Below are 14,906 nucleotides of genomic sequence, written 5' to 3' on the forward strand. Positions count from 1 at the left end.
TTGGAATAAAGATAAGCATCCCCATCCCAGCATCATATAGACGAGCAATTGAACGAATGGATTTCCATAATCCAAGCTTTTTAATCAAAGGTTTCCATGCAGCAGCGATCTGAAATTATATATTAAATTGAGTTGGTTCAAAATAAATAAATACCCTGATACCTAAATTATAGGACATCAACTGGACCACCTATTCATCTGCTCTCTTTCTGACCAATAAACTAATTTGGCCTTTTGATGTTTGGCATAACTCTTGACAAATTATTCTCACGAGGTATCTGTACCTATCCAGCCAGGTGTCCATTTTTTCAGCCTTTTCTAGATAAGGGCCTTCTTTGAAAATACGTTCTTCCTCAGCAAGTAGTTGCTGGTTTCTAGTAATTCAAGATTGTGCATAGTTATGATACAACATGCCCACTTGAAATAACACCACCTAAAAGGACATGTTTTCAACCAAGAAATTCAATGGAAAAGTGAGTTCTGATAAAACAATGGCTGTACAAAAAATTTTCTTGCCCATCAAAAGCACAAATATCTATTTATCCTGGTATAAACCTATGAAAAATCTAGAGGGGTTTCTCTAGTGAGGTACACAATTATGCTGACGCCAGAAAAAGACAATTCAGTTGAAGAGCACTCACAGATAAAATTCCCCATCCAGTAGGTATAAATGCTAAGATAGAAGCAAAAATGTCTGGAACTGACAATTCTGTGAATATGACTGCAACTGCTAAACCAGCCAATACCATCAAGAAGGAGACACCTTGGATGAAGCGCAATAGAAGCTGAAAATTGACAGATATCTTCTGACTAAAGGTGAAAACCTGAGAAAGCAAAGTTTTTAAATATTGATTCAATTCCAAAATATATCCCAAGCCAGGTAGAGAATGAAAGCTCATTATTTGGGGTTTCATAAGTTTTAATATCGGCACCTTGAAAAGGACTATAAGCACAGCTAGAACAACCCATGAGAAGCCATATATCTGCAGAAACATCAACCTTTCAGTTTTTTTTTTTCCATGCTATAGACACAAGGAAAATCACACACAAGCAAAACAGGAGCTATCCAGAAAAGTAGCCACTATTGCAGCATTCTTTTTGACCCATGCTCATATAGGATTCAATAGAATGCTTTCTTCCACAGAAAGGAATTAAACTGGGTAGAAGAAAACATTAAGAGGCAAGTACGTAGACTGGTGATCAAATGTCAGTCTCATGAAAATGCAGTAGAGTAATAGCATCTGTTAACAAAGAGAGCTGTTACCGATAATGATGTATTTGATCCTTGTATATCTAGCTTGTATACAATGCCATACTGAAAAATAAAGAATCTTAGACTCAAAATGGTCTCAAGTATCCTCCCACGGAAAGTCCGAATATGCGCCTGTAGACCAATTAACAAGAAACGATGAAATTAAATAATAACAATAAATAATGACAATGAATAGAAAGGTAGAACTGCCTCTGGACTTGCATAAAATTTATAGGCTTATCTAACCCCAAGGCTTGAACACTGGATTCTAATTTAACTATCCAATGTTTGAATTCCCAGCAAGGCTTTGTTTGAGAATCAAAACTATTCTCCTCAAAAATATTTTTGCATTTTGCATGTTTAGGGCGATTAGAAAAAAACTGGTCAATAAAAACCGTTTTCTAGATCGAGGAAAAAATTATACTTCTTTCAAGGAAAATGACTTCATGTTTCTAGAAACAGATCCAACAAGATGATTTCCCCAAGATCATTATGATCTACTAGTTCATTATCCTCCCCGAAGACATAGCCTGAGTCCAAACTATGAGCTTAACCTGTCTAGGAAAGAAGGCCCTCTTCACAATTTAAGGAATAGTCACAAGTGTTTATTGTTGTTAAAAAGAAGAGAGATGATAAAGGAGGAAAGTATTACTAGTTCTTCATCCCACCAAGCTTCCCAGCTTTCTTCTCCCTTGACACCAATTCCACCTCTGTAGAGAAGCCAATTTGTCCAATCCCTGAAGTCTTCAACAGTCCTAAAAATACAAAATCAAAGATTAGTCAATGAGGGGGCAAACTTGCACTTAACAGAAAGATAAGAAACAGTACTTACTTTTGCCACTCAAATCCAGCTGGATTAAACAAATATGGTGCAAAAAGCCAAGAGAGAGCCATAAACCAACTACTAACAGTAAGAAGAACGTAGGACAGCGCACCCCCTTCGTTATAACCATACGCGAGGTATACAATCAGCAAAAGCACAACTTCTAGCCTGAATGCCAGAAGACAAATTAGACAACCATTCCGGATCAAGTACATGCATGAAGAGAGAGAGAGAGAGAGAGAGAGAGAGAGAGAGAGAGAGAGAGAGAGAGGAGTACCCTTTAACAAAATGACTGCGGGAGTAGAGCCTATAGTTTTCAGAAAATTTAATATGGCGGACCACAAATCCCCTACCAGTAGCTTGGTACTGTAGATCAAAGACTTTAATTTACTCTATTGCACAATAAATGGTGGTGTTGGGGCCGGAGGAGAGAGCAATTAAGAATAAAGAGATAGGAGCCATACCCTTGCACCACCATGCAGAATGGTTCGACCAAAATAATGTGTTCTTGTGCCCAATGAAAATGTGAAGAAGACAGAACAAAGCTGAAGCTGCATTGTGATGAAACTGACAATGGCCTGCAGCATTCAACAGAAGATTACCCATTAATCTTCTTGGCATCCAGCAAAAGAATCTTACAAATATACACAACTCCACTAGATAAGCATTAAAATCAAATATACCACAACTATTTTTCAGTAACGTCAGATTTTGTCAGATTTTAGATAGCATAAAATGAAGTACAAGCTACCTAAGTAATAACAAAAATAAAATAAAACAAATAATTCTAGTAAGCAATGAATTAGCACCATCTGTTGGAAGCAACTCAAGAAAGATTTTGTAAAAACATTGACAAGGAAAAATTTTTAGGCATCCTCAAAACTAGTGGTGTCAGATTCAAAATGCCCAACATAAGGAAAAGGATGCCTTAATTTATTTGATAATTCAACAGACATGATCCATCACAATTAAGCCAAGTTGGCAAAATTTCGCAGACACAGCCAGTGTCAAGTGAAGAGCAATGGGATCAATTGTATTCCAATAATATATTTTATTAACAATTTAAATAATATTTTAGTGACATAGTAACATGAGTTCATTCTCTGAAAGCTCTCAAAGTTATATTCCACATTGTTAGAATATATTGTAGATATATGAGAATATTTTGTATTTATTGTAGAATATCCTATATAGTTATAGCTAGGATCTATTACCATATTTATATTAATCCTTGGTAAATTTAAACCTAATGTGCTTGAAGGAATAATTCAGCAAAAGCTTCAAACTCATCTCTTATTTTTCATGGCATCAGAGCCTACAAAGGTTTGATTGTTCTTTCTCCTCTTTCTTTTATCTTGCCCGAATTCTGTTTCTGCATCCCTTTTCTTCCCGCTACTGTCTTATCACAAAAACATCACTGCCGGTTTCAAACAGCATATACCTACAGGGAGTTGACTCTCACAGCTGCCATAGAAAAGTCCACAAGCTTCTGGTGACCCAGGACACAATCTCGGAGCCGGAAACTCAGCCGTTGACTGCCACGCGCCGCCACAACTTTTCCGGCACTGCCCACTCGCTGGCGTGTGAGACACTTTTCGGCAACGTCTCCTTCAACGGACACCACCGACCGGTTTGCCCGAGTCCAATGGTCACTTTTCCGGTCACCCCTCTTCATTTTTCCTTCTCTTTGCAAGGCTAAGGTACTCACAGCAAGGTACAAAGTACAAAAATTCCTATTTTTTCCTACAACATGGCTGAATCTACCCTCATTAAGCCCCTTTTCTCTAATTCCCTTATTATTACCACTGTGGAACTCCTAGGCAGCAGCAATTATATTTCGTGGTCTTCTTTTGTTGAACTATGGTTTATGGGACAAGGTTATGATGATCATTTAACTAAAAATGTCACTGATATTGGAGAAAAAGATAAGGAAACATGGTCTAAAATTGATACCCAATTATATAGCTCGTTGTGGCACTCTCTTGATCCCAAACTAATTTCCCTATTTCAATCTTGCAAAACCTATTATAAAGTTTAGACCAAAGCCAAGACATTATATACTAATGACATACACAAAATATAAAAAATTGTCTCTAATATTATCAATCTGCAGCAAATCAACAAGATATGGCTAGTTATCTTGGACAAGTTGAAACATTACTGGATGAATTTAATTCTATTATTGTGTTCTCAGAAAGTATCACTACTCATAGAACAGCAAAAGAATAAATTATTCATGGTCTTGGCACTCATAGGTCTTCGACCTAATCTTAGTTCAGTTCGAGATCAAATGCTGACAGGTTCTGACATTCCCACTTTCGAAGATATCTCTGCTCGTCTTCTTCGCATCTCTGTGACTCCAGCTCCATCACCTAATATTGAAGCCTTTGTGTTTGCGGTATAGACTGCCAGTCGAAAGTGGAAAGATAACAAATCTAAACACTGCACTCATTGTGACAAGCCTAGTCATACTTGGGAAACTTGTTGGATATTGCATGGTAAACTACCTCATCACCAATCTCCTAGTACTGGACGACCAGTTGCTCATTTGGTTCAGAGTAATGGAGCTGGCATTCTTCCCTTGCCTGGTACATCAAGTAATTCAGTAACCTTGATAGAATCTGATTATGATGAATATGTGCACTTTCGGGCTGCCAAACAACAGGCAATACAGCAGTCATCCTCTATATCTCAGTCTAGCACTTCAGTTGCTTGTCTAACTCAAACCACAACTAATGGTCCTTGGGTTCTTAATCCTGACGCTTTTGATCATATTGCTGGTAATGAAACACTTTTCTCTACTATCACCAAATCTCCAACTTCATCTACAGTTACCCTAGCTAATGGTTCACAAACTGAGGTTAAAGGCATTGGGGAAGTCCTTCCCACTTCTTCAATAACTTTGACCTCAGTCCTGTTCACTCCTAAATGTCCTTATAATTTAATTTCCCATCGGCAAACTGACCAAACAACTTAATTACATTGTGTCCTTTGTAGCTGACTATGTATTTATGCAGGATCAGCATACGGGGAAGATGATTGGAGTAGGATATGAGCCACAAGGGTTGTACTATCTCTCCACTCCTAGATCCATTGTTGCTTTTGCTTCTACTGCTTCCGCTGAACTTCTTCACAACCAATTCGGACATCCTAGTCTTACCAAACTTCAATGTTTAGTTCCTAGTTTATCTTCCTTATATGTTTTTAGAGTGTGAGTCCTATCAACTTGGGAAATAGTCTCGTGTTTCTTTTCCTAAGAGTGTCAATAATAAAGTCTCTTTGTGTTTGACATTGTTCATTCAAATGTTTAGGGTCCTAGTCGTGGTAGTACAACTTCGGGATTTACTTATTTTTATACTTTTATTGATGACTACTCTCGTTGTACTTGGCTGTTTCTAATGAAGAATTGTTCTGATTTATTCTCTATCTTTCAAAAATTTTGTACTAAGATTCAAAAATCAATTCAGTGTCTCCATTAAAACATTGCGCAATGATAATGCTTGAAAATATTTTTCTCAACCATTTAATGAGTTTATGTCTTCTTAGGGTATGACTCATCAATCTTCTTGTGTCTATACCCCTCAACAAAATGGAGTTCCCGAGAGAGAACTGTCATCTCATTAAAACAGCTCATACTTTAGTCTTTCTCTCCACATCTTTGGTTGTACGTGTTTTGTCCATGATCATACTCATGGGAAAGATAAACATCAGGCCAAGCCAATCAAGCGTCTTCCTAGCATATTCTCGTCTATAAAAAGGATATAAATGTTATGGCCCAGTTTCTTTTAAATTATTTCTCTACAAATGTCACCTTTTTCGAGACGACTCATTATTTTCCTAACCAACCAACTCATTAGCAATCAGTTTCTGCAGTCCTTCCAATTCCTATTCTTCCCACTCCAGCTCCATCTCGACCACTGCAGGTCTATTCTCGTCGTCCTAATACTAACAATCTTTTGTATGCAAGTACACAACCTAGTGACTCCTCTCCAACACCGGTCATGCCACTCAGAGAGGCAGCTACTCCTCCCATTACTCTTCGAAAAGGTATTCTTTCTACCCGAAATCCTCATCCTATTTATAATTTCTTGAGCTATCACCGTTTATCTCCTTCCTATTTTACCTTTGTTTCTACCTTATCTACTGTTTCTATACCTAAGAATGTCAGTGAAGCAATTGTACATCCTAGTCGGTCTGCAGCTATGACTGAACAGATGACTGCTCTTCACAATAATAGCACCTAGGAACTAGTTCAAATGCCTCTTGGCAAAATTACTGCTGGCTATCGTTGGGTGCACACCGTCAAAGTTAGTCCTGATGATAAAACTTACCGTTTGAAAACAAGACTTGTTGTAAAAGGGTACACACAAATTTATGGTCTTGATTACAGTGATACTTTTTTGCTAGTGGCAAAGATGGCTTTTGTTCGACTTCTTTCTTGGCAGTTATTTACCACTAGCCTCTTCATCAACTTGATATTAAAATGCTTTCTTGCATGGAGAGTTGGCTGAAGAAGTATATATAGAGCAACCACCTGATTTTGTTGCTCAGGGCTGGTTTGGTATTTTGACTACGATGATCTCTTTATGGCTCGAAACAATCTCCATGTGTGGTTTGGAAGATTTAGTGTTGTTTAGCAGTTTGGCATGAGTCGAAGTGAGGATGATCATTCAATTTTTTATTGACAAGGAGATCATGGTAAATGCACTTATTTGGTGGTTTATGTTCATGACATTGTCATAATAGACAATGATCATGAAGAGATCTTGAGAAACTTGAGGTTTATGTTCATGACATCGGTGGTTTGCACTTAAGGAGCATTTGTTTAGCCACTTTGAAACCATGGACTTGGGAAACTTGCATGGTAGACTGCAAACCTGTGGATACTCCTATGGATCCCAATGTGAAACTTGTTCCGGGACAGGGGGACCATTTAAAGATCTAGGTAGATACAGAAGGCTTGTTGGTAAGCTTAATTATGTCACAATCACACGATTGGGTATTTCTTTTGCATTTAGTGTAGTTAGCCAGTTTCTCCAATCCCCATGTGATAGCCATTGGGATGCTGTTGTTTGCTTTCTAAGTTATATCAAAGGTACTCCTGGGTAAGGCTTGTTATATGAAGACAGAGGTCATACACAAGTAGTTGGCTACTTTGATGCTGATTGGGCAGGTTCTCCATCTGATAGACGGTCTACTTCAGGCTACTGTGTTATGATTGGAGGAAATTCGATATCCTAGAAGAGTAAAAAGCAGGATGTGGCTAGATCAAGTGTAGAAGCAGAATATCGAGCCATGGCATTGGCTACATGTAAACTTATTTGGCTGAAACAACCTCTTCAAGAGATGAAGTGTGGCAACGTGAAACAAATGGAACTAATATGTGATAATCAAGGAAGACTGCATATTGCCTCAAATCCAATGTTCAATGAAAAAAAGAAACATATAGAGAGAGATTGTCACTCTATTAGGCAGAAGATTCAGTCAAGTTGTATTGTTAACTCCTTCATTAATTCAAATGATCAGTTGGCAGATATTCTTAGCAAATCCCTTAGGGGTCCTCGATTGATTATATTTGTAACAAGCTAGGAGCATATGATATGCACGCTCCAGCTTGAGGGGGAGTGTTAGAATATATTGTAGATATGTGAGAATATTTTGTATTTATTGTAGAATATACTACATAGTTATAGCTAGTATCTATTACCATATTTGTATTAATCCTTAGTATATTTAAACCTAATGTGCTTGAAGGAATAATTAAGCAAAAGCTTCAAACTCCTCTCTTATTTGTCACACATCATCATTCCAGAAGACTTAATTGCAAAAAAATCAATCACTTAGCAATTAATATGATTCACAGAGATTGTGGCATCACTGACTTGGATGAAGCACATCAAGACAAAAGTGCAGGCATATAAGCACCTCTTATCATTTTATTTCATGAACTTTCAGAAAATAAAAATAAAATAAAGATAAGATATGCATTACCCTCAGAAAACCCTGCTCCAAGATGAAACCCAAAATCATTGGCACAGCAGTAAAAACACCAATTTGAAAGAGAAACTGCGCATTTAGGGCTGCGCTGAGGGCAGTGTTCTGCATGATATCTGCTCTAACTTGAATTTCTTCACCAACACCAGATAGTGCCTGAAAGGAATGCCATCAGTGAACCCATCAAAGTAATCGGAACAAATTGATTATTCATGCAATAATAGATGCTTTGTGCACTTGAGTATTTTTCTTTTCCAGTTCTTTCACTCACTCACTCACTCTCTCTCTCTCTCTCTCTCTCTCTCTCTCTTTGTGTGTGTGTGTGTGTGTGTGTGTGTGTGTGTCTTGTGTTGTGTTGTGTTGGGGGGGGTGGGGTGGTGAGAGAGGCCTTGGACTTGGCCTAACAGAGTGGTTTGTGGGCGGTGGTTAAGCTAACAATCCGAGCAGTAATGGATCATGAAAGTGAAAACAAAAGAAGAATATATCAGTTAAACAGTGAAATATAACACTGCAATGTTCTGTGGAGCAAGAAAGCGAAAACTGAAAATATGTCCACTGCCGCATAGAAAAGTGGAGGCCACAGAGCAGTAAACATAGCATGAGTCTTATCACAATGCAAATGACATTCAAGGTATACTTTCCTCAAAAAAACACAACCACACTTGGCTACTAATAGAATGCATCAAATTGAAAGGAAAACACAGCCATACAAGGATAGGTTTGTCATGCAATAAATAGATAGCAAGCATCCTAAATATTCTGAGGAAAAAAAAGCTTACCAAATATAACTTCCCATAAAGGAAGATGTACACAGTCAGCACCGTTAACTGGAAAAGAATTTGAAAAATAAATTAGTCAAAAACCACAAATAAGAATCTGAATAAAATTCATCATGTGGTTTCTGACTATAGTTCCTTTTGCATTTTAGTTTCGACCCCTCAAATTACTCGGTGCATAATGACATTGGTAAGAATATAAAGTTTTGTGATTGTCAAGAATGCATAATATTCATTCACTGCATTGCCTGTACTTACATCAAATTGACCATGTCATTGGCACAAGGAGATATAAAAGGAAAAGAAAGGAACGGAAGGTACTTCAAAAATCAGCGTAAAACCAAACTCTAATCAATTTGATGGAAATTAGCATGGTTGACAGTAACTTATACATGATGATTGCCTTGAATAATGGCAGCCAATTTCAACATTCAGTTCATCCACAAAAATAAAATTATATAATGTCTGCAGTTAAAAATATAGTGGTCACCTACCATTGTACAAAAATAGTATCCCACAGTAGTAAAGTAAAACGACATCATTCGAAAGAAATCAAAGAGTTGTCCAAGCCTGTATATGTCCCGGCTAAGAACTTGCTCGCCGTTGCCACCAGCAACCTTCCCTTCAAACAAAGCAATCTGGTTGAGACCAACATCTCGTCCTTTGCCAACCTGTAAATTCAAATGAAATGTTCTATCTTAGAATACAGTTAGAAGTACCCAAGGAAAAAAAAAAAAGAAAGAAAAGAAATCAAACCTGGATATACTCATGATGAGTAATATTTCCTTGGCGCAACGTTGAATTGAACCCTACAAATAGAAAAGGAAATGCACAATGATTTTCTAAACTTGAAAATGATTTGGTACCTATGCATATAACAAGAGGAAGAGAGTCCAAGCATAAGGATGAACTAAAGTGAGAAATTAACTTTATAGATCACTTACAGAAAGGGACCGAGAATAAAAATAATAAAACCCTAACACTTTATTGAGAACAAACTGCCTTAATTTCAGAGTCATTTCAATGAAACAGCCTACTCTCTTTAAAGGAGTACATGAGTTCTCTTATTTTCCTTCTTTGCTGCTTGTATACTGAAATATATGTATTATATTCATTTAAGCAATTCAGACTTGTATTTGAAAAGGAAAAGACTATCAAAAAGAGGAACTTTTTAGCATTGGATGTAAGGTAAAGGTCGAGCACTTAATAGCTTAGTCTTGGTTTTGTGAACTCTTGTTGAAAGGATTCTTGCAGACTCCAATTTTGAAAGAAAGAAAAAAAAAAAAAAAAAATTGGATTTTGGTTTTATCATTACACAATGTAGACCTTTTTTGGAGTGTATTCAGAGTAAGATATCCCTTATCTAAAGCCTGGACTCTTTTCATAGATTCATTACAAGGAGTCCTTCAAATTCAATATATCATGGAAACAATGAAGTCATTGTGAGGATGTGTCTCTATTAAAATTCATCTGCCAGTTGGCTTTAGATTTTTTTTTTTTTTTAAATTTCCTTGTCAGACATTAGTTGGATTTCATAACAATATACTAGATCTTCATTTTTGGGATGAACCTGACCTGAATTGCGTTGTCATTGTAAACCAACTCAAGATCTTTTTCCTATATTGGTCTTGTTTTCAGTAAAGACAAAACTAGGATTGTGGGTTCAGCTAAGATGTTGAGCAACGCCCCTCGCTGCGCAACCCTGCTCATCTACGTGTACAACCCCCAAGAAAAATGACTGAGACACAGTCGGAGGACCCTTGGAGGTGCAGATTCGATATTTCCTTGTTACTAAACTGTAATTCCACTTTAATTCCATATCTAAATGGGTTTGAGATCAACCATATTTGAATACAGAAGACGCAGCTACAATAGAATTGAAAGAAACACAGGGAAGATATCTTTATCAAGTAATCATGCCTGCATAAATATCTTCACTAATGTTGATAATTCGAGAAGCCTTGCTGATCCCACCCCTTGTTATATGGAAGACTCTGTCAAAGACATCCGGATGACCATAATGCATACGGACTCTGCAAGTAATATAGGAGGTCATGATCAGTAAATCTGATCTTTAATTGGACATGAAGCTATCAATTCCCTTGCATTGTAAAACATGGGCTTACTTCAATGGATTAGCCAGAACACGCTGACCAAGAGTGACAAAGCTAGTTTCCTGATTCGACATAAAGGAGGCTAATGAAGAGACACTGCATATGAATACAAGCCATAAGCCAACACAATAAAATGTTCAAAGTAAGGAAGAAATCCATGTTTTAACAGGAACATACCTTCCAGTAAATACATGCTCTCTGACACCAAGAATTGTTGGAGAATGAATACCATGATCATGATGGAATTCCTCCAGAAGATTTCTCATCTTCAAGGCTTCCTCAAAATAATTATCCTACAGTGAAGATATCAATCGTCATAAAAACAACAATAAGCTAGAAAATAAATGTTACCAAAATCAATACTATACATTAAAACATTCATAACGAAAAAATCAAAACCAACAATAACAAGGTAGCTACTTCATATGAATCACATTGAACTCACCAAGGGCATCTTACAAATTGAGAAGGGCAGAGGTGAATTGAATTGGATAAGAGGTTAGAAGCCATCAGCTGAAAGATATGACGTGGCTTACTTGGGCTTGGGCCAACCAATGCTCAAAGATTAGTACTGACCAATTAGTTAGCTAGCCTTCCATCCTTTTATGCCCTTTATGGATGTAGTATTTATTCGGTGGGGGGATGTGGGATTCTTAATAGTTACCAACAGGTCAAGGACCATGAACAAGGACTTATTTCTTTCTTTTTTTTTTTTTTTTATTTGAGTAGTAAAACAATAAAAAAGAAAATTAAAAATAAAAATAAAAGGGATAGCAACAATTTTATAGTCGTCCCACTAACAAAGAGAAATGGTTCGAACATTTATATGCAAATAATCAAGCTAGACATGTTGAAATGCTGTGCTCCATTGGCATTAAAAACTCCCGGGAAGAGAGGTAAATTTGATACATCACTTTGTCAACAAAACAGCAAGCATAATTCTCATGGAAATGTTAATGCAGTCAAGAAAAGATTCAGAATTTTTTGTTTTAAATTTGGATAATTTAGATTTTCTTGAAAGCTTTTCCATTTAAAAATGTCAGGTAATTAATTTGAATTTGGGATCTTCTCTCTTGGGAAATGAAAGGTTTTGCTCTTAGCAATATTAATGCCTATTAGGAAATTCCTCATTTAGTTACTACCTTCTCATTCCAATTTGGAAATTATAGAGCTTGTTAAAAAGGGATAGTAGCATCTAGATGATCTGCCATTTCATTTTCCCTTCCACCTCTTTTCCCTTTGAATTCTGCTGTGACTACAACTTGTTATTACAACTCCAGCTAATGAACCACCACTATTTTGCCCCTAAAGTCCATGTATATCCAACCAAACTTCCAAGTTACGAACCTAAAGCCTGATTCCCTTTCAATTTCAATGCCAACATTACTCATTTGATCAAACTTTCACCCACAAGAAGCATTATAAGAGCAGTTTAGCTTTTCTACATTATGTCTTTTATCACACACTATAAGTAGTAAGAAGTCTGTCGATTGCAACAGAAAACTCTAGGTTTTTCTCCATCTTCTTTCCTTGAAAACATATTCATTTGGTACAGAGGGAGTGAGCTTAGAGAAGTACAGCTTCTTTGGAATTATATCAAATCATGTTTAGTTAGAAGTAAGTAATGTCAAAGGGAAGTTTACCAAACCTCCTCAATACCCTATGCTACTTACTAAGGAGGTCAGTTATTTCAACTTCCTCAGTTAAAGTAGAGTGCCATCAACTAAAATTTTTTTTAAATACTTCCCTAAAATACAGTTATGTTGTTGGAATATTATTGTGATCTGAAATATACTTAAGGAGTTGCTAAATCAGCCAAATAAAAAGCTGGTGCACCGCCTCAAAAATTTGTGAACCAAACACTACAGCTTACGAGCTGCACACATATAACTTTACTAACAGTTACTTCCAGAGTAAATTCATAGGAAGTTAACATGTTGAGCCAAATAAGGCCCTAGTTTCAACAATACAGAACTGAATGACAACTCCTAGCTTATCGACAATAATCCAATGGAATCCAGTTAATGTGCTAAAGAGGAAATTAGTTACCTGATTCATATCAATTGTCTGAACTGCATTTCCACGAGTAAATATGATAGCATGATTTTGATTCTCAGGTTTTCCTTCTCCAAGTTTTGGATTTCCAGGTAACTTTATGGAGTAAATTTCCTATAAAATGAAATAATAACATTAAAAAAAAAAAGGCTCAAAAGATAGGTCATGTCTTGTTTTTGAAGCATTTCCACTTTGCATAAATTTGAATAATAAGGAGATGAAAATTATATTCATTGTTTGTGCTGCTTGATTCTGATCAGTTATCTCTTGAAGCCAATAAATCAATTGGTCTTTGGATTGTAAATCCTTCCACTATCATCTTCTTTCTATCTTCTCAAATGTTGTCAAAAGCGCTAGGCACCCTTGAGGTGACAACTGACAAGGTCCTCCATTGCCCGAGGCCAAGGTGGTAGGCCTCACTCGAGGCACTCGCCCAATTTATGTGAGGATATTACCAAGTGATCAATCAATAATAAAAGCAGTGGACAAAATATGTAGATAAGTAGAAGTTCACATTATGCACTCGCCCGAGTGATGTGAGGATATTACCAGCTGATCAATCAATAAAGTAGATAAGTTCCAGCATAATGATTTATGATTGCATGGTGAAGTCAACCATAGCTGTAATACCTAAAGAAGTTTCGTTAACCATAAAACCTTCCATCCTCTTTAGTTTTCCAGATTATTCAGACCCTTGAAACATTATTTACATCCTAATGTACCATACCTCCCCATCAGAACCTCAGCCAAACCCTAATTGCTCTCAAGGGAAAAAAATATCAGTCTAAAGTATCAATAACCAAGGAATTTTCTTTTTGAAACCTCTGAACACGTTGCATTTAATAGCCTAGGATACAGTCTAAAGAATTAAAAATGGTTACCTTATCTTTTCCATTGATATCAGCCTTCACGAGCTTTGAGTAGAATTCCCTTTGTACTTTACCATCCTTCAAAGTTTCAACATCGTCAATAAAAGCAACTCGAAGGGCTTCATTTCTGACAACACAAGTGAATGAATGAATGAGTGAATATTAGGTAATGTATGATAACAAAATATTTCAAGCAGAAGAAAAGTTTCACAAATTCCAAACTATTTTTAGATTAAAAACCAATCATTACAAGCAGTTACTCGATGCAATTGAAAAATCTCCTGTTTCTTTCTCTTTTTTTGGATAGTGGGAGGGAGGACCGTTGTTAACACACCTTTGCATGAGCAATGCAATATCAGCTGCTTCTGGTTTTTGGTCCTCTTTCTGTTTTCCATATATTTGGCATGTGACCACGTACGTAAATTTCAGATCAGCCTGTGCCCTTGCCTCAGGAGACAACTCGAAACCTCCAATATCGGTTGTGTCATTACTTGAAATTGCAGCTTCCACATCTGATATTGGCAAGTATCTAAAGTTAACTGACAAGGCATTGGAAGAGCCACAGATTAAATTTCAATATAAGTGCAAACCTCCAGCAGTTGCTCTTTCCAAGTAACTTTGAAGCATAAGAGCTTTTCTATAGTACATCATCCCACGAACTGAAAATAAAAAAGTTAATTTAGCAAAAAGCCCGTGGATCACATTAGTACACATGCATACAATCAGCTAATCAATATAAATTCAACACATAAAATTCTGCAAAAACCCAAGACAATGATCACCCCTATTAAACTTTCAATTTTTAATTGTAACTCAAACAATGAAAACATCAGCAGTTGTCAGTTCAAATCAAGAAGTTGCTTTTGCAGAATTTCTATTTAAATCAGATCCCAGCCCAACAAGTTTATAATATCTCAAGAAAACAAGAAAAATCAATTACATAGATATCAAAATTAGCCTTGCTTGTTACACGCTTATTTATTTTAAGTTTGAGCCACTTTGAAATCGAGAACGATTATAATA

At 36.5% G+C, this 14,906-nt stretch overlaps 1 protein-coding gene and 1 pseudogene across 1 annotated transcript in view; one reads left to right on the forward strand and one right to left on the reverse strand.

Moving 5' to 3' along the window:
* The window catches only part of GSL10 (glucan synthase-like 10), a 48,115-nt gene that overhangs the window by 3,296 nt on the left and 29,913 nt on the right, over positions 1–14,906 (reverse strand). The window contains exons 34-51 of the mRNA XM_012237846.4: positions 14,474–14,542; positions 14,218–14,395; positions 13,896–14,010; positions 13,009–13,128; positions 11,137–11,252; positions 10,972–11,055; positions 10,766–10,878; positions 9,602–9,654; positions 9,340–9,516; positions 8,849–8,896; positions 8,067–8,225; positions 2,540–2,653; positions 2,353–2,441; positions 2,085–2,243; positions 1,905–2,007; positions 1,265–1,384; positions 933–983; positions 642–824 (exon numbers count right to left, since the gene is read on the reverse strand). Coding sequence (XP_012093236.1) covers positions 642–824; positions 933–983; positions 1,265–1,384; positions 1,905–2,007; positions 2,085–2,243; positions 2,353–2,441; positions 2,540–2,653; positions 8,067–8,225; positions 8,849–8,896; positions 9,340–9,516; positions 9,602–9,654; positions 10,766–10,878; positions 10,972–11,055; positions 11,137–11,252; positions 13,009–13,128; positions 13,896–14,010; positions 14,218–14,395; positions 14,474–14,542 — 2,051 coding nt within the window. The remainder of the gene's footprint in view (positions 1–641; positions 825–932; positions 984–1,264; positions 1,385–1,904; positions 2,008–2,084; positions 2,244–2,352; positions 2,442–2,539; positions 2,654–8,066; positions 8,226–8,848; positions 8,897–9,339; positions 9,517–9,601; positions 9,655–10,765; positions 10,879–10,971; positions 11,056–11,136; positions 11,253–13,008; positions 13,129–13,895; positions 14,011–14,217; positions 14,396–14,473; positions 14,543–14,906) is intronic.
* Positions 6,780–7,808, forward strand: LOC149494609 (secreted RxLR effector protein 161 pseudogene; annotated as a pseudogene).

The sequence above is a fragment of the Jatropha curcas genome, chromosome 7 (genome assembly GCF_041381405.1).
Source record: "Jatropha curcas cultivar XTBG-Jc1 chromosome 7, XTBG_Jcur_1.0, whole genome shotgun sequence".
Taxonomy (NCBI): Eukaryota; Viridiplantae; Streptophyta; class Magnoliopsida; order Malpighiales; family Euphorbiaceae; genus Jatropha; species Jatropha curcas.